The 22,648-nt window shown below is 50.0% G+C and overlaps 1 protein-coding gene across 1 annotated transcript; it reads left to right on the plus strand.

Moving 5' to 3' along the window:
- Positions 1 to 516: 516 nt before the first annotated feature.
- On the plus strand, positions 517 to 19,832 carry LOC117049178 (uncharacterized PE-PGRS family protein PE_PGRS10-like). The gene is made up of 10 exons (XM_033153890.1): positions 517 to 689; positions 4,702 to 4,836; positions 7,007 to 7,589; positions 8,394 to 8,498; positions 10,084 to 10,230; positions 11,875 to 11,938; positions 16,321 to 16,381; positions 16,527 to 16,618; positions 17,424 to 17,466; positions 19,758 to 19,832. Exons 2-10 carry the CDS (start codon positions 4,713 to 4,715, stop codon positions 19,790 to 19,792), a joined length of 1,254 nt encoding a protein of 417 aa, XP_033009781.1. The 5' UTR covers positions 517 to 689; positions 4,702 to 4,712; the 3' UTR covers positions 19,793 to 19,832.
- The last annotated feature ends 2,816 nt before the right edge of the window (positions 19,833 to 22,648 follow it).

Below are 22,648 nucleotides of genomic sequence, written 5' to 3' on the forward strand. Positions count from 1 at the left end.
TAGGAGGAACGGCTTAGGGAGCTGGGTATGTTTAGCCTGGAGAAGAGAAGGTTAAGGGGTGACATGATAGCCATGTTCAAATGTATAAAAGGATGTCATACAGAGGAGGGTGAAAGGTTGTTTTCTGCTGCTCCAGAGAAGCGGACACGAGGCAATGGATTCAAACTATAAGAAAGAAGATTCCACCTAAACATTAGGAAGAACTTCCTGACAGTGAGAGCTGTTCGGCAGTGGGATTTGCTGCCAAGGAGTGTGGTGGAGTCTCCTTCTTTGGAGGTCTTGAAGCGGAGGCTTGACAGCCATCTGTCAGGAATGCTTTGATGGTGTTTCCTGCTTGGCAGGGGGTTGGACTGGATGGCCCTTGGGGTCTCTTCCAACTCGAGGATTCTAGGATTCTATTGGTAGCTATGTAAGATCTCCAGGAAGCAGAAGTCCAGGTGCTGAGCGAGGCATCCCAGGGCAGTTTCAAGCACCCGCAGCCCCAAGTGCCTTCTGTTTGCTTCTGAGTGTCGAAATCCATCCTTTGTGCAGGGCCTTGATACCATCTCCGAATGCCGCCAATTCAGAACCCTCTTTCCCCCCTTATACCTGCCGTGGGCTTGGCTATATAAAGGCTCTTGCGCCACAGCAGCAGCGGCAGGAGATAAGGCAGCCCCGGAGACCTGTTTGCAAATGTCAAGGCGTCCCAGGTAAGAGACACAAAACTCCTCTAACACTTTCGCTGCTCCCCCCATGGGGGAGAAGCATTTTCTGCTTCTCCCCCATGGGGGCTTGGCTTGGCTTGTTCTGCTTCCAAAGAGCAGCTGCAGGGGGGGGCAGTTTGCGTAGGGATGCCTAAAGGGGATCAGTTTGCCTATGAAATCGCCTTACCCCAAATGTGCCCACTCAACCACTTCGATCGACAGAATTGGCACTGCTGCATAATCCCCATTCTGCATTGGTAAGATCTCAGTTGTTGAGTGTCTACACTTTGGAACTCCCTGCCTCATGAGGTCAAGCAGGAGCCTTCACGGTACTCTTCGTGGTGCCTGCTAAAAGTTTTAGCATTAGAAATGCTAAAAGTTTTAGCATTTAGACAAGCCTGCCCAGGTTTTAGCATTTTTATTTTTTGTAGGTTTTAATCATAAAAATAATATTTTTTTTAAAAAAAAATTAAAGTATTGCTGTATTTTTTTTTGTTTTATCGTTTTATATTCTTTTAAGCTGCTTTGAGGTTGTTGTTTTTACAGTCAAGTGGTGCACAGAGGTTTGGAAATGTACTTTCAATCCACTCCTGGAGATCGAATTGGCAAAAACAGCAATTGTCCCGAGCTATTGGAGAAATGGCGGATATTAAATAAAATCAACAGTAGTAAAAAGAGAGGGGGGGGATTATTCCAAGCAGAGGGGAGATGAAAAGGTGATTCTTGACATGATGGTGGGTTTCTCAAAAAGGAAGGTCAGTTTTCAGCACTTAGACCTGGGAGACCTGGATTCAAATCCTCCGCTCGGCCATGAAGCTCACCAGGTGATTTTGGGGGGCGAGTCCCCGCCTCTCTCAGCCTAACGTACCTCACAGGGTTGTTGTTGTGGGGGGTTAGTAAGGAAGGGGGGAAACCAGGGGTGTCACCTCCATCTCCTGGGGGGGGGGGATTCTGCAATGCGGTGTCTCTACGGAAACCAACAAAGGTTCCTTTCACCCCACATAACAAGGAAGTGCCCTTTGGGGTTTCTAATAATTTGGAAAGCCCAGTTTGCATGTGAATGAACACCCCACACCCAAAGGCTTGGGTAGGCAAACTAAGGCCCGGGGGCCAGATCCGGCCCAATCGCCTTCTCAATCCGGCCCGCAGACAGCCTGGGAATCAGTGTGTTTTTACACAAGTAGAATGTGTCCTTTTATTTAAAATGCATCTCTGGGTTATTTGTGGGGCATAGGAATTCGTTCATTTCCCCCTCCCAAAAAAATATAGTCCGGCCCCCCACAAGGTCTGAGGGACAGTGGACCGGCCCCCTGTTGAAAAAGTTTGCTGGCCCCTGCCCAAAGGGCTCTCTCTCTTCTTTTTCTTTTTGCTGGTAAGGTTTTTTAATTGAAATTTGCTCACGATACAATAAAATCGCAACTACAAAAGATACAAAACAAAGAAAAGAAAGGGGGAAAGAAAAAAAAGGGATAATTGGGATAAAAAGAGAAAAATATAGAAAGCTAAAAAAGAGAAACACGAGCAAAAAATTTAAAAGAGGGACCTCCAATTTTCCATCTGCCAGAAGAAGATAAGATAATTCAGAACTTTTGGTCAATGTGAGCGTCCAGAGACTCCACTTTCTGTTAAACCATATTTCCTCCAAGTTAAGGTGTCTCAGATTCATATCCTTTTCTCATGGAAAGTCCAAGATAGGCCCCCTAATTGTTAATATTATTAATAAACCTTAACCGCGTTCTTTCTTTTCATTTTACTTCTGTTAATTCCCACCACCATGACTCCAAATGGAATAACACTAGATTTTCTCCATCCGTGTCTGTATTAAAGCCTCTCCGCTGCGATCGCTATCCATTCCCTTCTCCAGGAAACTAAGGGGCTGAAGCAGCCGATTCCCGCATTGCAGGGGGTTGGACTGGATGACCCTTAGGGTCCCTTCCCACTCTGCAGTTCTGTGAACCTGTGAATTCACGAGTCCTTTTCCCATTTCCCATTTCCTTCTGATATTGCATCCCTCCCGGGGGCCGCTGATCATAAGGAGATCTCCCCCTCCCCCTTTTGCTCCTTTAGAAGAAAGGAATATGCCCCCCCCCCCTCGCTGCATACCTTGGGGTTCACTCTTTTGTGGCAGCCCTTCATTCTTCTTCCTTCTTTCTCAGTGGCTCAGGCTTGGCTCCATCCCTTGACTTCGCTATTAGTGAGAATGATAGAGTTACACCTGTTTGCCCCAAAGACCCATCCCACTGGCGGAAACTGAGCAGAAAGATGATGATCAGTCAGTCCCAATGAGCGCAGTAACCTTTCTGCAACATCTCAGAAGCCTTTGCTCTGCAAGGAGACCATGCAGTCACTTGTCCATAGCTATTATGGAGGCAGAATTTGGGTTTTCCCCTTTCCCCTTTTAAGCCCTGCATGTTATAAGCGACACGTTTAATTGAGCAGGAAAGAGCAGTGCTTATTTTTATATCGAATAACTTCACATTTTCTCCCCAAAGGCAAGCTTAAAAGATTTCAAAGGAGCCAATTTTGGTCCATGGCATGTCTGCGAAAGAGATGCCAGCAAACCCCTTTGATTGTATCCTGCGCTGAAGGCTGCTGCCTGAGTCCTGGCCTTCTTCTCTCCTTCAATAGTCCTGGCAATGAGTCCACACGCGTGCGTTGATCAAAGGCAGAGACATTCTAGCAAGTCAGAATCTCATTTAATGATGCCAGGAACTGTTACGAAGGAGGGTCATCTTCAACAATAATGAAGTTATGTGGTACAGACCAAACTCCGCTGTTCGGCAGGGCAGAAATTATCAGGCTTGCCTCGTCTTGTTTCTTTGGCTCGTAATTCAGAGAATGAAAGTGTAACGCTGCAGAGAGTCTAGTAAATATGCCACCACTTCAAGATCTCATCCGAAACAAAATAAAATAAAAAATTCCTTCCAGTAGCACCTGAGAGACCAACTAAGTTTGTTCTTGGTATGAGCTTTCACATCCAAAGAAATCTTAGAATCATAGAATTATAAAGTTGGAAGGGACCCCTGAGGGCCATCTAGTCCAACCCCCTCCAATGCAGGAATCATAGGTGTCCCGGGAAGGGGGGGGGCTCGAACCACCAACATCCATACAATCAAAACACGACACTCTGTGTTGTTGTTCAGTCGTTCAGTCGTGTCCGACGCTTCATGACCCCATGGACCAGAGCACGCCAGGCACGCCTATCCTTCACTGCCTCCTGCAGTTTGGCCAAACTCATGTTACTAGCTTTGAGAACACTGTCCAACCATCTCATCCTCTGTCATCCCCTTCTCCTTGTGCCCTCCATCTTTCCCAACATCAGGGTCTTTTCTAGGGAGTCTTCTCTTCTCATGAGGTGGCCAAAGTACTGGAGCCTCAACTTCAGGATCTGTCCTTCTAGTGAGCACTCAGGGCTGATTTCTTTGAGAATGGATAGGTTTGATCTTCTTGCAGTCCATGGGACTCTCAAGAGTCTCCTCCAGCACCATAATTGAAAAGCATCAATTCTTCGGCGATCAGCCTTCTTTATGGTCCAGCTCTCACTTCCATACATTACTACTGGGAAAACCATAGCTTTAACTATACGGACCTTTGTCGGCAAGGTGATGTCTTTGCTTTTTAAGATGCTGTCTAGGTTTGTCATTGCTTTTCTCCCAAGAAGCAGGCGTCTTCTAATTTCGTGACTGCTGTCACCATCTGCAGTGATCATGGAACCCAAGAAAGTGAAATCTCTCACTGCCTCCATTTCTTGCCCTTCTATTTGCCAGGAGGTGATGGGACCAGTGGCCATGATCTTAGTTTTTTTGGTGCTGAGCTTCAGACCATATTTAGCGCTCTCCTCTTTCACCCTGTACCGCACTCTGTACCGCAGGCTTAAAATTGTCATTGAAAAGAAAACCCAGAAGCCACACACCTTGAGCAGAAAATGTGGCTGTTCATATCTCATCTGGCTCGTTCCCTTCCCACCTGAGCACCCCGCAACCTGCTCCAGCTGCCTTGCCCTTCTCTCTTTCGGCAGATGCAAGGAGGATGAAGACCTTGAAAGTTGCGAAGACGTGGTGCCTGGTCGCCATCTTCTGCGGCTTGTTGGTTCCATCGCAAAGTCTTGGGCTGGGCGGTCTTCTTGGTTCAAGCTCAGCAAAGACTGAAAAAGGTGAGTTGGACCTCAAACAGGTGAAACGAGGGGCAGTTGAAGAGGAAGCACCAGCCAAGCTTCCCACACTTTCCATGGGTTGTAGAAGAGCAAAGCTGAAATTCCTCGGGAAAGACATTTCTAAGAAAATGCCAGGGATTTGGGGTCCATCTGAGACCCACAGCATCACTGGGGGTATCAGCCCAGTTGCCCCAGGAATAGGCCAGTGGATTCCCTCCCTCTGCTAAAACTTTCATAGATTATGAGTCCTGAACAATAACCAAGAAAGGGTCTCCTTATTTTGAAAACCAGCCTCTCCATCCTTCCTCTAACCCCAGTTTCAGCGCAGTTTCACTGGGAGCAGAGACGTCCACACAACTTACACTGGCCAGTTGAAATTCCAGCAGCAAAATAACTGGGAACCACTTTCTACACCTTGAAAGAACATAATCATGGGGATTGGGCCAGAGTTGGAAGACAGAAAGAGGGCTTTTCCTCCTAAAGGAAAATACCAGCGTAGTCCATGCTCTCGTAACCTCAAGCCTGGGTTACTGTAATGACCCCTTGGGTCTGGTTCAGAGGCAGAGGTGCCAGGTTGCCACCAAGATTGAGGGGGCACGTTGTGAGCCATGCGTGCGTGGTGTCACATGCCCGTCATGTGCCGTGATTGTTGCACACGCGTGACATCACGCACACAATGTGTGGGCATTGGCACATTATCTGGAGGACGCCAAGCCTTCTGAGGGACCCGGCCACTGAGCCTGTGATGTGCGGTGCACTATGCGCACTGCACATGTGATGACACATGCACACAACGTACTCTGGGGTCTCTCAACATTAAGGGGGCCCAGCTGGTGCAGAATGCTGCGGCCCGATTGCTGGTGGGGGCATCTGGCTGAGAACATGTGACACACTGGTTAAAATTGCTGGCCTGGCTGCCCATCTCCTATCGAGCCAGGATCAAGGTCCTTGGGTTAACGTACAAATCCCTGAACAATTCAGGCCCAGGGGACCTTAGGGCTCAACTGAACCCCTCTGAAGGAGCCCCTCCACCCCCATCGATCTACCTGGACACTGAGGTCCAGCACCGAGGGCCTTCTGGCGGTTCCCTCACTGTGAGAAGCCAAGCTACAGGGAACCAGGCAGAGGGCCTTCTCGGTGGTGGCACCCACCCTGTGGAATGCCCTCTCACTAGATGTCAAAGAGAACAACAACTACCAGACTTTTAGAAGACATCTGAAGGCAGCCCTGTTTAGGGAAGCTTTTAATGTTTGGTGGATTATTGTATTTTAATATTTTGTTGGAAGCCGCCCACAGTTGCTTGGGAAGCCCAGCCAGATGGGCGGGGTATAAATAATAAATTATTATTATTATCTATCCCAGCTTGATCATGAGGAGCATCTGCAGGAGCATCTCTGGTTGTCCCCCGAGTTGCCAAGGCTCACTTGATAGCAACAAGAAATAGAAGCCCAGTTTTATGTAGTTAAAACTATGGAACTCCCTCCTGTTGGCAACGGCTGCCAACCTGGATGGATTAGACAAATTCACGGAGGACGAAAGGGCTATTAATGGCTGCTAGCCACAATGGCTCTACTCTGCCACCAAAGTTGGAGGCCATGATGTTTCCGAATCCCACTTGCTAGAAGCCAAAGTAGGAGAGAGGGCTCTTGTGCTTGGATCCTGCTTGTGGGATTCCTATTGGGGCATCTGGCCGGTCACTGTGAGAACAGGACCTTGAACCATTGGCCTGATCTAGCAGGTTCTTCTTGTAAGCCACTTGATATATATTTTTAATGAAATTGTAGTCTATAAATATTTTTATGTCTGAATACTTAAATAGCATCCGTATTGACAATATTATTGGCACAGGAGGTCTGTTTTACACAGACGTTGCTGGTGAAAAGGGGCTCCTGGGGACATGTTTCCTTGGTTGGTTCTCACCGTCTCAGAAAGAGCCGGTGGTAGTGTGGGGTTTAGGACCTGGGAGACCAGGGTTCAAATCCCCACGCGGCCATGAAGCTTGCTGGGTGGCCTGGCTCCACTCACTGCCTCTCAGCCCAACCTACCCCACAGGGCTGTTCTGGGGATTAAAGGATAAGCAGGAGAACCATGTGGGCCACCTTGAGCTCCTTGGGGAGAAAAGGTGGGCTATAAATGTAATATATAAATAATGGGGATCTTCTTGGTGCAGGTGGTGGTTCTGGCAAAGGTGGTCTACTCGGTGGTCTTGGAGGCGGCCTGCTTGATGCTGTCGGAGGAGGAGCAGTAGATGGAGTACTTGGTGCTGTTGGAGGTGGCGATGGAGGTGGCCTGCTCGGCGCTGTTGGTGGTGGAGCAGTAGATGGAGTACTTGGAGCTGTTGGTGGTGGAGGCGACAGCAAAGGCGGCGGTGGCTTGCTTGGAGCTGTTGGTGGTGGAGGAGGAGAAGGTGGAGGTGGTCTCCTTGGTGCTATTGGAGGTGGCGATGGAGGTGGTCTCCTTGGTGCTGTTGGTGGCGGCGATGGAGGTGGCCTGCTCGGCACTGTTGCTGGAGGAGATGGCCTGCTTGGTGGTGCTGGAGGCCTTCTTGGCAACACCACTGGTGGTCTACTTGGTGGTGGTGGTGAATCTGGAGGTGGCGGCCTGCTTGGTGGTGCTCTGGGTGGCAATCTCCTTGGCAAAGACGGCCTCCTGGGTGGTGATCTTCTTGGAGGAGAGAACGGCCTTCTTGGTGGAAACCTACTTGGTCTGGGAGGTCTCCTTGGCGGTGGAGGATCCAAGGAGCCATTCCAATGGTGAGTTGGTGTGGGCAAGGGAGCAGCCGTTGCAGTTGACAGGCCACGTCCCCAACCAGAATGAGAGGCAGTAGGTCTATCACCATCCCTAATTCTGGACACTACAGGCCAATTCTGCTCTCCTTCGCTTCCCTTCTACCACTAAGAAGGGTATTGATAAGCTGGAAGGAGTGCAAAGGAGGGTGACCAAGGTGACCAAGGGTCTGGAAACCAAGCCTTGTAAGGAACGGTTGAAGAAGTTGGGCATGTTTAGCCTGGAAAAGAGGAGACTGAGAAGAGATATGACAGCCAACTTCAAATACCTAAAGGGCTGTCATATGGAAGATGGAACAAGCTTGTTTTCTCCTGCTCTGGAGGATAGGACATGAACCAGTAGATTAAAGTTACAAGAAAGGAGATTCCGACTAAACATTAGGAAGACCACCCTGAGGGTAACAGTCATTTGTCAGTGGGATGGACTCCCTCAGAAGGTGGTGGGCTCTCCTTCATTTGAAGTTTTCAAGCAGAGATTGGATGGCCATCTGTCATGGATGCTTTAGTTGAGAAGATTCCTGCATTGTGGGGGGTTGGAATAGAGGATCCTAGGGGTCTCTTCCAACTCTACAATTCTATGATTCTAAGAACGTCTTATTAGGCAAAATCTATCATCTTGTTGGGGTTGGACCACATCAGCGCCATTGAGAGGAGAGAGTGGGATAGATACATGAATCAACCTGAACAGCAAATAGGAACTTTGCAATGTGTGCCGACCATTCTGGGGCCTACATGCATCTTCCACCTTCTGTTATGTTGCTCAATTCACAGGTTTAATGCTGTGAACCTTGAGGTTGTTGGAGGATCCTGGAAGGTCCTCCATGGGAATGAACTACAGCTCAACCTACATGCAACCATTACTGCTAATTTGCCAGGGTGAGTCATGAGAGCGAGAGCTGCTTCCTTCACATTCAGCACGTTCTGAAATTAACATGAGCAGGAAAGGGCAAAACTCCATTAGCAGAAGACGTATTTTGCACCTCTGTGCATCCTTCCCCAACCTTCTCTTTTCCTAAATGTTGCCAGACTACATCTTCCATCAGTCCTGGCATCATATATCTGTGCTGATGGGAGTTACAGTGCAAAAGACAGGGAGAGCACCAGGTCAGCGAAGGCTAGTCTCTAACATCTCCAGCTGAAGGAATTCCAATAAGCAGGAGGACTAGGAAGGATCTCTGCCTGAGATTTTGCAGAGATGCTTCCATACCAAGTCGAGGTGGCCAAAAAGGATGGGCCGGTTGCCTGGTTTCTTCCAAGGTAGCTCCTTCCCACCACAAAAACCTTAATGAGGATTTGTTGACTGTGGTCAATGCCTCTCCTTGTCCAAATGCTTCTGAGTTCCTCCAGGTTCTCCTCCACTGTCCCACACAGCTGCCCCAACCAGCTCTAGGCAGCCCCAAAGCTCTGCAGTTCAACCGATGTCAGCCAGAAGGGCTGAGATGCCCTTGTGGGACTTCCCCCTTGCTCCTGGACAACCTTCAGGAGGGAGATGCAGAGGGAAGTTTAAGCAAGCGTGGTCTGCTCCTGCCTGTATCTGCTGTGGGTGGCCTGCGCTGAGTTGCAACGCACTATATTCTTATCCAGCCATTCCCAGAGCAGGGCGTGCTCCACAATGTCTTAACCTAAGAACATAGGAAGTGCCGGCTGCTGGATCAGACCATTGGCCCATCTAGTCCAGCATCCTGCAAGCAGGACCCGAGCACGAGATCCCTCTCCCCTCCAGCTGTGGTTTCCAGCAACTGGCATTCAGAAGCATCACTGCCTCCAACTGTGGAGGGAGAACATAGCCATCCTAGCTAGTAGCCACCAATAGCCCTCTCCTCCTCCATGAATTTGTCCAATCCTCTTTCAAAGCCACCCAGGTTTATGGCCTCCTGTGGGAACAAGTTCAACAGCTTGACCATGCGCTACATGAAGAAGGACTTTCGTTTATCTGTCCTGAATCTTCCAACATCCAGCTTCATTGAATGCCCACGAGCACTGGCGTAGGAAGGGCAGGGAATAGGGGGCGGGGCGCCCCGGGCAGTGGGATCCCAATAGGGTTCCATATCAGCACTCCCTGCCCCCAGAACGAGCGCCAGTCCTGCCTCCGCCTGCTTCCCGCCCCCGGTGCCAAAGCATGAAGCTCCACCACTGCCCACAAGTTTTAGTGCTATGGAATAGAGGTTTTCGAACAATGACCCAGGTCTTTCTCAAAAGCTGGTTGACAAGAGAGGCAGCTTGCCTGCCACTGCAGTTTTTCTTTTGCAACGCACAGCTGCCACAGAGCATTGAGCATGTTCTGGGTCACACTTCCAGTTTAGTTCATGCTGAGCGCCTCTGCAAGGCCCTACAGCATCTGGCCATTCCCCCACGAGCTGATGGCACATCCCAGAGCACTCTCTGGCCCCTGCAGGTCCCACCTGTGCTTTCCCTTCCCAACACTCAAAGCCCAGCACCCCTGTCTGACTTTCTCTCCCAGGATGCTCAGTTTTCTCAGCGGAACGTCCGTGGTGATGGACATCAGCCCTCACCTGGCGGTCACCCAAGACAAACCGGGAGATCTCAAGCTGGTCCTTAAGAACTGCCAGGATATGGTCGCTGGCTTCAGCATCAAGCTGCCAAGCAGGTGGGCGTTAAAGGTTTTGGGGGCTTATCTGGGTGGTTTCCTTATTATTTTGGGTAGTGTACATGGTTGGACAGTATTCTCGAAGCTACTAACATGAGTTTGGCCAAACTGCGGGAGGCAGTGAAGGATAGGCGTGCCTGGCGTGCTCTGGTCCATGGGGTCACGAAGAGTCAGACACGACTGAACAACTGAACAACAACAACAACATAGGAAGGACAGATCCTGAAGCTGAGGCTCCAATACTTTGGCCACCTCATAAGAAGAGAAGACTTCCTGGAAAAGACCCTGATGTTGGGAAAGATGGAGAGCACAAGGAGAAGGGGATGACAGAGGACGAGATGGTTGGACAGTGTTCTCGAAGCTACTAACTTGAGTTTGACCAAACTGCAGGAGGCAGTGGAAGACAGGAGTGCCTGGCGTGCTCTGGTCCATGGGGTCACGAAGAGTCGGACATGACTAAACCACTAAACAACAACAAAAGATAGACTATTACTAAAATTTAATCTTCTCCCAATTTCTCCTCTATCCTTACCTGTTCTGGCTTCACCTCGTCCCCTCTGCCTCTCTGAGAATCACTGCAGTGTTTGAAACAGAAGGTGGCATCTCTCATTCCATTAGCGCAAACATTTCTGCTTCCACAATGGAACTCCCCATTGTGTGCACCCGGTGTCCTCCCCAGATCTTCTCCAAAGGGTTGGAAGAACCCCCAGGTCAGATTTAGGGGAGGTGTGGGGATAGAGGAGCAAGGAGGAATGTTCATTTGTGGAAGCAGAATTCCTTGGGCTAATGGAATTAGTGACTGGATATGAACCAGATTGGCCACAACCAGCTCTTCTTGTTTGCACTCAGGGCTTGTCCACCCTTTGCTTTCCTCCACTCTTACAAGGCAAAGTTTTTAACTTAACACCCTGTCCCCGAGGACCTTTTCTTTTTCTTTTGCTATGAAGTTTTCGCCACAAAAAACTACTCTTTAAAGCTCAATTGGAACAAACGTCAATACATGGAAAACCCAAACTGACGTTCATTGCGTTTCAGCTTTTTGTGGGGGAAAGCTCAGGGCAGAAACAAAACACAAAACAAAACAAAACAAAACAAAGCGTGGATAAGCCCCCAGAGTTCAGTGGAACTAGCTTCATTCTGTTTCCATTTTGAATCCTTGCCATTTCCCCCCCTTCATTCCTTGTCATGTTCAGAATTATAGGGCTTGTTCCAATATTCTAACTGTATGCAAGGGGGCAGAGAAATCCTCTCACTATTAGGAAAAGGGGAAATTGCAATTTAATGGTGCACCACCCTCCTAGTGGTGCAGCAATAAAACTGCTAGTACATTTGCGGAGCTAGGCAGGGTCCAGTATGGGTTCAAATTTGATGGGGGACAACGTGTTGAGATTCCTGCATTGTCCCTCAGGGTCCCTTCCAACTCTAAAATTCTATGATTCTTATTGGCTACCAGACACCTGCATCTTTATAATGTCCACTGCACAACCTACTCCTGGATCAAGTAGCTCTAAGCAACCATCATAATCAAGAGTCAAATCCCTATAAGGTCACCTTCCTTGGTGATAAGAGCAGGAGACACGTTGTGGCACTGGGGAATCCAGCCCTGAAATCTGACTGGGATTGGTTTGTCTCTTTCCTCCTTAGCTTGCTTGCAAACCTGTTGAGTGGCGTCATCAATTCCGGCCTCCGTACCCTCCTGCCTTCAGTGGTGAGTAGCCAATTGTCTACATGTATTGGGGCCAAAGGCTGGCAAATGGCTTGAAAGAATGGAAACTGGAGAGCAAGTAGTTGGGCAAGGGCCATGGCTCAGTGGCAGAGCATCTGACTTATTACCGTATTTTTCGCTCCATAAGACACACTTTTTCCCTCCTAAAAAGTAAGGGGAAATATCTGTGCGTCTTATGGAGCGAATGGTGGTCCCTGGAGCTGAATTTCCCAGGGGCCAAAAGAGGATCGTGCTTTTTATTTTACAAAGAGAAAAGGGGTGTTGAAAGGACCCCGCTCAGCAGCTGATCAGCAAGAGATCGGGAGAGAGATAAGAGTCCAGGCTCCCTTTCAGCCCCGCCCTCCTTTGTTGAATGTGCTGCAGAGGGAGGTTGTTTGTTTCCCCAGCGACATGTGACTGGCTGATTAGATTATCTGTCTGGAAACTGTAGAAAAGGCTCCCTTTCCTTTAGAAGCTGCAGAAATGTGAGTTGAAGCCCATAAAAACAGGGCTTTTCCTCTTTGCTTTTCCCCATTTGCAAAAGGAGCTTTGCTTTTCCCCCTTTGCAAAAAAAGCTGCAAAACTTTTAGCTGATCCTCAAAAAAACAGGGCTTTTAGAGGAGGAAAACCAGAAAAAAACATTTTTTATCTTGTTTCCTCCTCTAAAAACGAGGTATTTCCTCTAAATACGGTATTTCCATGTTAATAATAATGATGATGATGAAATGGACACCAAGGGTCATCTAGTCCAATTCCTTGCAATATAGGAATCGCAGCACAGAATCAATTGTGGAGTTGGAAGGGACCCCAAGGGTCATCTAGTCCAGTGTTCTTCAACTTGGCTCCCCAGATGCTCTTGGACTACGTCCCATCATCCCTTTTTTAAATGTTTTTTTTCTTTTTTCTTTTTTTTCTTAAATGTTTTAAAATGTTTCTATTATTATTATTATTATTATTTCTTTTCATCTTTTTAAGTTTTCTTGTTGTGGGGGTGGGATAGATGTTTAGTGGGGTTTTGAGTTTTGTATAATTTTGGTTACTTGTAATTTTTATAGTTTTTGGTTTGTATTGTTGTGTTTTGTTTTCTGTTTTTATATAGGTTTAATTTTGTTCTTAAGGGGTGGGGTCAGGGCTGCCTGGGAGGGGGTCCCGGCCAACAAAATGGCTGGGGCAGGTTCCACAGGGTGGGATGCACTGGGACAACCGATCTCAGTGATCACGGGCAGGAGGAGGAGTTACGCTAAGACCAGACCATGTCATTGCCGAGGAGGCAGGTTTAGTCGTTGTCTGAGGACTATTCCTGCCTCCGGGTCTGGTCCTGACCGGACGGATACTGGATTCAGCAAGGGATACCCACATGACCTGAAGATGCTGCTGTGCAATGCCAGGTCAATGTTGAATAAAACCACTGCCATCCACGACTTGATTGTGGATGGTGGACTTGACCTGGCATGTGTAACAGAGACTTGGTTGGATGAAGCGGATGGGCCTGTCCTTGCCGCTGCTTGTCCACCAGGTTTCTCTTACGCACAGCAACCCAGGCCATCTGGGCGGGGAGGGGGGGTTGCAGTGATTTTTAGGAAGTCATTAGTTTGCACCAGGCGTCCTATTGGGAAGACCCAGTTCTCTGAGTGCATGTTCTGGAAGTTGGGCAATAGGGGCAGTACAGGATTCCTTTTGGTGTACCGACCTCCCCGCTGCACCAAGGATTCCCTGCCCGAGCTGCTTCAGGTCGTGGCGGATGTTCTCCTGGAGTCACCTAGTTTGGTCGTCCTAGGGGATTTTAACATCCATGCCGACACGACCTTACAAGGGGCCGCTCGGGACTTCGTGGAAAGCATGGCCTCCATGGGGCTGTCCCTGAATAAGTCTGGTCCAACTCATAGCCGAGGACATGCCTTAGACCTGGTATTCACCTCTATGGATGTTGGTGATCTGACATTAAAAAAAAGTGAAACTAAAGAAGTGCCATGGTCAGATCACTTCCTGGTACAACTGGACTTCTCCGCAACCCTTCCCATCTGCAGGGAGGTGGGACCAATTCGGATGGTCCGCCCCCGCCACTTAATGGATCCAAATGGTTTCCAGAGAGTGGTAGGGGATACTTTATCCCATGTTGATGGCCTTTCAGCCGATTCCCTGGTGGCCCGCTGGAATGTGGAGCTAACCAGGGCTATTGACTGTTTGGCTCCGAAGCGCCCTCTCCGGTTGCATGGAGCCCGGACAGCCCCGTGGTTTTCCCCGGAGCTGAGGGCGATGAAACAATCGTTGAGACGGCTAGAGCGCCGGTGGCAGAAAACCCATTCTGAATCCGACCGAACACAGGTTAGAGCTCAACGTCGAGCCTACCAAGTGGCGATAGCGACGGCGAAGAAGACTTTCTTCACCGCCTCTATTGCATCTGCGGAAAATAGCAGCAGGAGACTCTTTCAGGTGGTTCGGAATCTATCGGAGCCACCTTCATCATCGGGGCCTGGTAGGGACCCCAAGATCTCCTGCAATGCGTTTGCAAAGTTTTTTGCAGATAAAATCGCTCAGATTCGGAAAGAGATAGACTCCACCGTGGGAGCAGGGCCAGGGCGGGAGAGTGCCAGAGTCCTGTCTAGTCCAGTTGCGTGGGATCAATTTCAGTCTGTTACCTCCGAGGATGTGGACAGGCTGCTTGGACGAGTGAAACCAACCACCTGTCTCCTTGATCCTTGCCCATCCTGGCTTATAAAAGCTAGCCGGGAGGGGCTGGGCGATGGGCTGCGCGGGGTGGTGAATGCTTCCCTCTGTGAGGGAGCCTTCCCAGCCCCGCTGAAAGAGGCGGTCATTAAACCGCTTCTTAAAAAAACATCTTTAGACCCGGCCAATATGGCCAACTATCGCCCAGTCTCAAATCTACCATTCTTGGGCAAGGTGATTGAGAGGGTGGTTGCTGAACAACTCCAGGCACGCCTGGAAGAAGCGGACCATTTGGATCCCTTCCAATCGGGATTCAGGCCTCACCATGGGACTGAAACCGCCTTGGTCGCGCTGGTCGATGATCTCCGGCGGGCTAGGGACAAAGGTGAGAGCTGTTTCCTAGTTCTGCTGGATCTCTCAGCGGCCTTTGACACCATCGACCATAACATCCTTCTAGACCGGCTAGAGGGGTTGGGAGCTGGAGGCACTGTTATACAGTGGTTCCGCTCCTTCCTCCTGGGCCGTGTTCAGAAAGTGGTGGTGGGGGATGAGTGTTCAGACCCCTGGGCTCTCACTTGTGGGGTGCCTCAGGGTTCTGTCCTCTCCCCCATGCTTTTTAATATCTATATGAAGCCGCTGGGAGAGATCATCAGGGGGTTTGGGCTGGGTGTTCATCAGTATGCGGATGATACCCAGCTCTACCTCTCTTTCAAATCAGAACCAGTGAAGGCCGTGAAGGTCCTGTGTGAGTGCCTGGAGGCGGTTGGAGGATGGATGGCGGCTAACAGATTGAGGTTGAATCCTGACAAGACAGAAGTACTGTTCTTGGGGGACAGGAGGAGGGCAGGTGTGGAGGATTCCCTGGTCCTGAATGGGGTAACTGTGCCCCTGAAGGACCAGGTGCGCAGCCTGGGAGTCATTTTGGACTCACAGCTGTCCATGGAAGCGCAGGTTAATTCTGTATCCAGGGCAGCTGTCTACCAGCTCCACCTGGTACGCAGGCTGAGACCCTACCTGCCCGCGGACTGTCTCACCAAAGTGGTGCATGCTCTGGTTATCTCCCGCTTGGACTACTGCAATGCGCTCTATGTGGGGCTGCCTTTGAAGGTGACCCGGAAACTGCAATTAATCCAAAATGCGGCAGCTAGACTGGTGACTGGGAGTGGCCGCCGAGACCACATAACACCGGTCCTGAGAGATCTGCATTGGCTCCCAGTACGTTTCCGAGCACAATTCAAAGTGTTGGTGCTGACCTTTAAAGCCCTAAACGGCCTCGGTCCTGTATACCTGAAGGAGCGTCTCCACCCCCATCATTCAGCCCGGACACTGAGATCCAGCGCCGAGGGCCTTCTGTCTGTTCCCTCACTGCGAGAAGCAAAACTACAGGGAACCAGGCAGAGGGCCTTCTCGGTAGTGGCGCCCGCCCTGTGGAACGCCCTCCCATCACAGGTCAGGGAAATAAACAACTACCTGACATTCAGAAAAAACCTGAAGGCAGCCCTTTTTAGGGAAGTTTTTAATGTTTGATATTGTTGTATTTGGTTTCTGTTGGAAGCCGCCCAGAGTGGCTGGGGAAATCCAGCCAGATGGGCGGGGTACAAATAATAAATATTATTATTATTATTATTATTGGCAAAGATGACTGGGAACCCAAGGCTGAAGAACTCTGATCTAACGCCTTGTGATATCTCAGCAGTTGGCATTGTTCTTCCTTGCAGATGTGCCCAGTGTTCCAACTCTGGTTCAATGTTGTCAGCATGCAACTCCAAGCTCTCAACAGTAAGCTTCCTTTCTAAACCTTCCTCTTGTTTGCAAACTTGTGGGGAGCTGCTGATGGCGTTATCCTAGCCCATCCCAGCTTCCAATGGACTCTCTCGTGGCCCCCCTGCCCTCACTCCTGCCTCTCTCTCCCCTCCCTGTTCAGAATACGCCTCCTTCGGACTCCTTGGGAAACTCCAGACAGCTCTCGCCAGCGTGCCAATTTCAACAGGACAGTTTTCTGAAATGGACTTGAAGGTGTGTTCTCAACATACATTGGCTTTCTTGCACTTCCTTCTCCACCTGGGGTGCTTCTATCTTCTAAGGACTTCTTCAGCCCAAGCTTCTCTTGGACAAAGCTCCCCTCCCCAGGGACCTCAAGCTTTTATGATTAACCTTAAATGGAGAGAAATATGGATCACAGCTTCAACTTCCATAGACACCCAAGGATGCATTTCCCACAATCTCGGGGTCTTTGCCTGTCTCCCCATCTCTGCCTCCTCTTTTATAAAAGTGACCTCATGCAGGGTGTGGAGATGCATGAGATTCAGCCCAAGAACAGAGGGAGCTGACTTATTCCGAGTCACACAATTGGCCCAGCTAGCTCAGTTATATTGTCGACACCAGTGATTTTCAACCTTTTTGAGTCCGCAGCTGCCTTGATCCCTCACAGTAGGTGGGGATTCCCCCATTCTGCCCAGCCCCTTTCGGCGCCATTTTTTGCATGCGTGTAAGTGGGAGCACATGTCTTGGCGGGAACCCAAGCAATGCCACCGCTTTGCAGGGCCGAACTGATGCAACTCCCTTTCCCAAAATTAGTGTGCACATGGGGGCTGGAGAGGGCAAAACAAGATTAAGACCAGAAGCAGAAATATTTTGTTATTGCGGGGAAGGAAAGTGAGAAACACGCAGCATGGGGCGCACATGCAAACATGGTCCTTCCCTGATCCAGCAGGCTATTTTTGCATCCTTATGAAGAAAGCAGAATTTCATGCTGCATCTTGGAGCAATCTCTCCCAGTCCCCAGATGTTTTATCTGGCTCTCTTTCTTCCCCTATTGTAGGACAAGCCTTTTCCGGGAGCCTTCCTCAAGTGGCTACTCGAATGTAAGTTTCCCCTCCTCCCCACCATCCCTACGGGCTGTGATTCTTAAGAATCACAATGTTTCCTCTCTTTTTTTGGATTCTGGTGCCTGTCTGGGCCAAGGGCCAGCCCAGACGGGATGGGGGCAACCCCATTTATTCATGGACATGTCTGCCTTATTCACATGCGAGGTGAGAAGTGGAGGCTTGTTTTTGCAGCAAAAGGTGTATACACAGGTGTGGCCAGCTGAACCCACTACTTGGGACATCTTACCTGGCTGTGCCCAATATCTGCTTCTGGCACTTCCAGTTTCAGATCTGAGCTGTTAGAAAAGGGTCTGCATTAGGGAAGTGGGGAGGCTTCTTCTCCACTCACCCCAGGGGCGTTCCTAGCCCCTTGGCTGCCCGGGGCGGGAAGCCAAGGGGCACCCCTGGGGGGCGGGGCATCGCGGCGCGTGCGTGCGTCATGACGTCATGACGCACACGCGCGCGGCGACGGCCCGGCATCCCAGGGGGCGGGGCATCGCTGCGTGTGCGTCATGACGCACGCGCGCGCAGCGACGGCCCCGCCCCTGGGGTATGCCGGGCGGGGGCTTGGGGGCATCGGCGGGCTACAAAGAGCCCCGAAGCCACTGCCATAGCGCAAAGGGCTGCCAGGCTGCGGCTTCGGAGCTCTTTGCAGCCCACCGAGGCTCTGGAAGCGGCGGCCCGGCATCCCAGGGGGCGGGGCATCGCTGCGTGTGCGTCATGACGCACGCGCGCGCAGCGACGCCCCCGCCCCTGGGGTATGCCGGGCCGCCACTTCGGGAGCCTCGTCCATGCAGCGCTGCTGCTCCCGGGGTGACGGAGGGAGCGGCGGCGCATGGGAGTGGTGGGACGCGCCGCCGCTCCCTCCGTCACCCCGGGAACAGCAGCACCGCACACACCCGCCTAGGGGCGGCACGAGGGGCGGCCCGCCCCCACCGCCCCCACCCTACGACGCCCCTGACTCACCCATTAAGACTTTTGCACCTCTTTGAGGGTTAAAAAAGGAAAAAAGGATGGCCTCCCTGCTCTGGGTGTCAACAGGGAGAGAAAACATGGCTGCTCCACATTTAAAGCAGTTTGCCTGCATTTGTTTAGTTATTTCATAAAATTTATACACCAATTGAAGGGATGCAGGTGGCGCTGTGGGTTAAACCACAGAGCCTAGGGCTTGCCGATCAGAAGGTCCACAGTTCGAATCCCCGCGACGGGGTGAGCGCCCATTGCTCGGTCCCAGCTCCTGCCCACCTAGCAGTTTGAAAGCACGTCAAAAGTGCAAGTAGATAAATAGGTACTGCTCTGGCGGGAAGGTAAACGGCGTTTCCGTGCGCTGCTCTGGTTTGCCAGAAGCGGCTTACTCATGCTGGCCACATGACCCGGAAGCTGTACGCCGGCTCCCTCAGCCAATAACGTGAGATGAGCACCAAAACCCCAGAGTCGGACACAACTGGACCTAATGGTCAGGGGTCCCTTTACCTTTACCTTTAAACACCATTTGATTATAAAATAAAACCTCAAAGCATTTTACAAAAGAGATAAAACCACAAAATCATCAGTGGGGTGAATAAACCAGAATAACTTAAGTTAAAATAGCAATGGACTGCAAACAGATGAAAACTTGCATTGGCTTTCTAAAGATGTGGGTAGTTTGTCTAAACCAGACATCTCCAAACTAAGGCCCGTGGGCCGGATGCAGCCTGTGCGAGCCAATTGTGTGGCCCCCGACAACCCCAGCCGCCCGCTCTTACTGGCGCGGTGTGGTGCGGTTGCCCATCTTCAGGTCGGCGTGGCGACGGAAATAGCTTTTGCGCATGCGCAAAACGTCATTTTCAGCGCACTTTCGGGTCTGCGGAGGCCCATGTGCACATGCACAAGCTATTTCCAGTGCTGTGCCGACCCAGAAGTGCACTGGAAAAAGCGAGTGTGCGCGCATATGGACGCGCGCTCCCCTGCCCTCCGGCCCACCACACAAGCAGCGCCGGAGGAACCGGCCCGAGGCCAGGTAAGTTTGGGGACCCCTGGTCTAAACAAAAAATGTTTTTAGCATGCCCCAAAAGTGAAGGTGCCTGATGACTACAGGCAGGGAGTTCCAAAGTGCAGGTGCTGCCCTTAATTTTATAAAGGGAGCGCACAATGTTAAGGGTGCAGTTGAGGCTGCAAGGGTGATCACCTATGGACCTATGTCCCAGGAATTAGGCCAACCCCAGCCATGCGAGATCAGATGGGTGGGGGTGGAAGGCCATGGATGGACTGCCCAGTTGGGAATCAATATCCAGCTTGCTTCTCTGCAGTTGCCCGTTCTTTTGGTGGACACAAGACTCACTGACGGGCTTCTGCACGCACCCGGTGAGTAAAGATTCCCCCAAGACCTTCTGCTCTCCTGAAACTCTCACGGCCTCCGTTCCCCTCTGTGGCTTTCACAAGGAACCATAGATGGTCACTTCCATCCACGCACCCGTGCATGGATTTTCTGCGCAACCTCAGTGCAGGATTTCCCTTTGCTGCAGCGGCTGCCAGCAAACCGCTCCCAACCTTTAAGCCCCCCACGAAAGGTGGCAGTGTGGGTCATCAGCTAGTGTAACAGAACAGGGTCCCGCCGGCCTGTCCCACGATGCGATTGGCACTGCTCTCGCTGAACCTGCGACAGGAGGCCCCGCCCCTAACATGGATCTCCATTCTGCGGAAAAAGCTGTTCATTCAGTGCTAATTTACACAGTAGAAACAACAACAGACAGTCACAGTATCTGTACCTCAGAAAAAATACAAAACCGTGTATATCACTGGAAGAATTGCATAAATATGAAACTAAACTGACAATATCATAATGCAAAGGGCATTTATAAATATTTCATCATTGTGAGGATGGACCTACGCGTCTGATAGACATTTGCTATACCATCTTCATCATTATATTGAACATTATATGGCACTTTGTATTTTGCACTTTGTAAATTGCACTTTGTACTAGCACTCTGATGATTTAAAGCATATATAGGTTTGCCTCTGATGAAATATTTATAAATGCCCTTTGCATTATGATATTGTCAGTTTAGTTTCATATTTATGCAATTCTTCCAGCGATATACACGGTTTTGTATTTTTTCTGAGGTTCATTCAGTGCTGGCTGCTGGTGGTGAGAGGGTCGGACTAGGACCTGACAGAGACCAGGGTTCAAATTCCCACTCATCAGCAGGGGTGGCCAACTCTGAAGAGACTGCGATCTACTCACAGAGTTAAAAACTAGCGGTGATCTACCCCCTTTTTTGGGGGGTGGGGTTTCAGGTCAAAGTTGTTAAGCTTTTTTTTTTTAGGCAGGAGGAAAGCCCTGTTTTTTAGGGGTTCGGGTCAGAGTTGTTGAGCTTTTCTGAGGCAGGAGGAAAGCCCTGTTTAGAGGGGGGCTGAAGGGCTAAAATGTTGAGCATTTTTTTAGGGAAGCCAAAGTTGTTGAGCTTCTTTGGGGGGGAGCCAGTGATCTACCACAGACATCCAGTGATCTACAGGTAGATCACGACCTACCTGTTGGATGTGCCTGAAATTGCATTGGCTGACCTTGGGAATCAGTCGCTGCCTCTCAGCCTAAACTACCTCACAGGGTTGTTGTGGGGATTAAATGTGGAGGGGGAGGAGAACCACTAAGGCCCCCTTGGAGAAAAAAAGGTGGGATCTAAGTGCCATAATTAAGCAATAAACAAACCCCGTCTTCGTGGAGGAGCCTCTTGCTAGTTCCCAAAGCTGGACGCATTCCTGATGAATTAACGTTCCTCAGGTTTCATTTCCCTCCCTGTAATTCGAACCCGCCACTTCACCTGGCGTGCCACTTCACTGAAAGGTGTGCCAATGTTCCCTCTTCTAATTACCTTTTAAAACATGCAGACGTGTTTTCTTTAGGATGAAGCTTGCCAGCAGCTCCTTTGGCTTCTCGGCTCATGACCTGCTGCCTCACAGACCTTTCATTGTCTTCGCAAGGGGCCTCAGGACAAAATCCAGTTTGTGACCAGCACCCTCCTTGACAGATGGAGCTGAATTGAGGGGTGAATCCTTTTTGTGGCTGCCTTAATTCATCCCTCCTCATCTTCTCCATGGTGCTGAAGGATGATGTTCCTCAACTTCTCTATAGCAGCCCCCAAAATGCCAGGAGACCATATTCTCCCTTAAACTTGCATATACCTTGGCCAGCCTTCCCCAACCTGGTGCTCTCAAGATACTTAGGATATTTACAACTTTCAGTCCCAGCCAGTGCAGGTGCGCTGGGAATCTCAGTCAGGGAGGTCCTTAGCTCAGCACCTGCGTTGCAAGCAGAAGGTTCCAGGTTCTACCCCAGACAGCATCTCTAGGCAGGCTTGGAAGCGACTTCTTCCTAAAATCCTGGAGAGCTGCTGCCAGTCAGAATAGACAATACTGAGCTAGATGGCCAGTGGTCTGGGGCTGCATAAGGCAGTTTCGTATGTTCCTATGTACAGGTGAAACTCGAAAAATTAGAATATCAGTAATTCAACTTAAAAGGTGAAACTAATATATGAGATAGACTCATGACATGCAAAGCAAGATATGTCAAGCCTTTTGTTGTTGTTCAGTCGTTTAGTCGTGTCCGACTCTTGGTGACCCCATGGACCAGAGCATGCCAGGCACCCCTATCTTTCACTGCCTCCCGCAGTTTGGCCAAACTCATGCCAGTCACTTCGAGAACACTGTCCGACCATCTCATCCTCTGTCGTCCCCTACTCCTTGTGCCCTCCATCTTTCCCAACATCAGGGTCTTTTCCAGGGAGTCTTCTCTTCTCATGAGGTGGACAAAGTACTGGAGCCCCAACTTCAGGATCTGTCCTTTCAGTGAGCACTCAGGGCTGATTTCTTTAAGGATGGATAAGTTTGATCTTCTTGCAGTCCATGGGACTCTCAAGAGTCTCCTCCAGCACCAGAATTCAAAAGCATCAATTCTTCGGCGATCAGTCTTCTTTATGGTCCAGCTCTCACTTCCATACATTACTACTGGGAAAACCATAGCTTTAACTATACGGACCTTTGTCGGCAAGGTGATGTCTTTGCTTTTTAAGATGCTGTCTAGGTTTGTCATTGCTTTCCTCCCAAGAAGCAGGCGTCTTCTAATTTCGTGACTGCTGTCACCATCTGCAGTGATCCTGGAGCCCAAGAAAGTAAAATCTCTCACTTTATATTGGGTATA

Source organism: Lacerta agilis, chromosome 6, assembly GCF_009819535.1.
Source record: "Lacerta agilis isolate rLacAgi1 chromosome 6, rLacAgi1.pri, whole genome shotgun sequence".
NCBI lineage: Eukaryota > Metazoa > Chordata > Lepidosauria > Squamata > Lacertidae > Lacerta > Lacerta agilis.

Excerpts from the sequence above, each read along its gene's own strand:
- LOC117049178 (XM_033153890.1), top strand. The coding sequence starts at position 4,713 with ATGAAGACCTTGAAAGTTGCGAAGACGTGGTGCCTGGTCGCCATCTTC. Across the intron at positions 11,939-16,320 it reads GTACCCTCCTGCCTTCAGTG|ATGTGCCCAGTGTTCCAACT; the intron begins GTGAGTAGCCAA and ends TCTTCCTTGCAG. Across the intron at positions 16,619-17,423 it reads TTTCTGAAATGGACTTGAAG|GACAAGCCTTTTCCGGGAGC; the intron begins GTGTGTTCTCAA and ends CCCCTATTGTAG.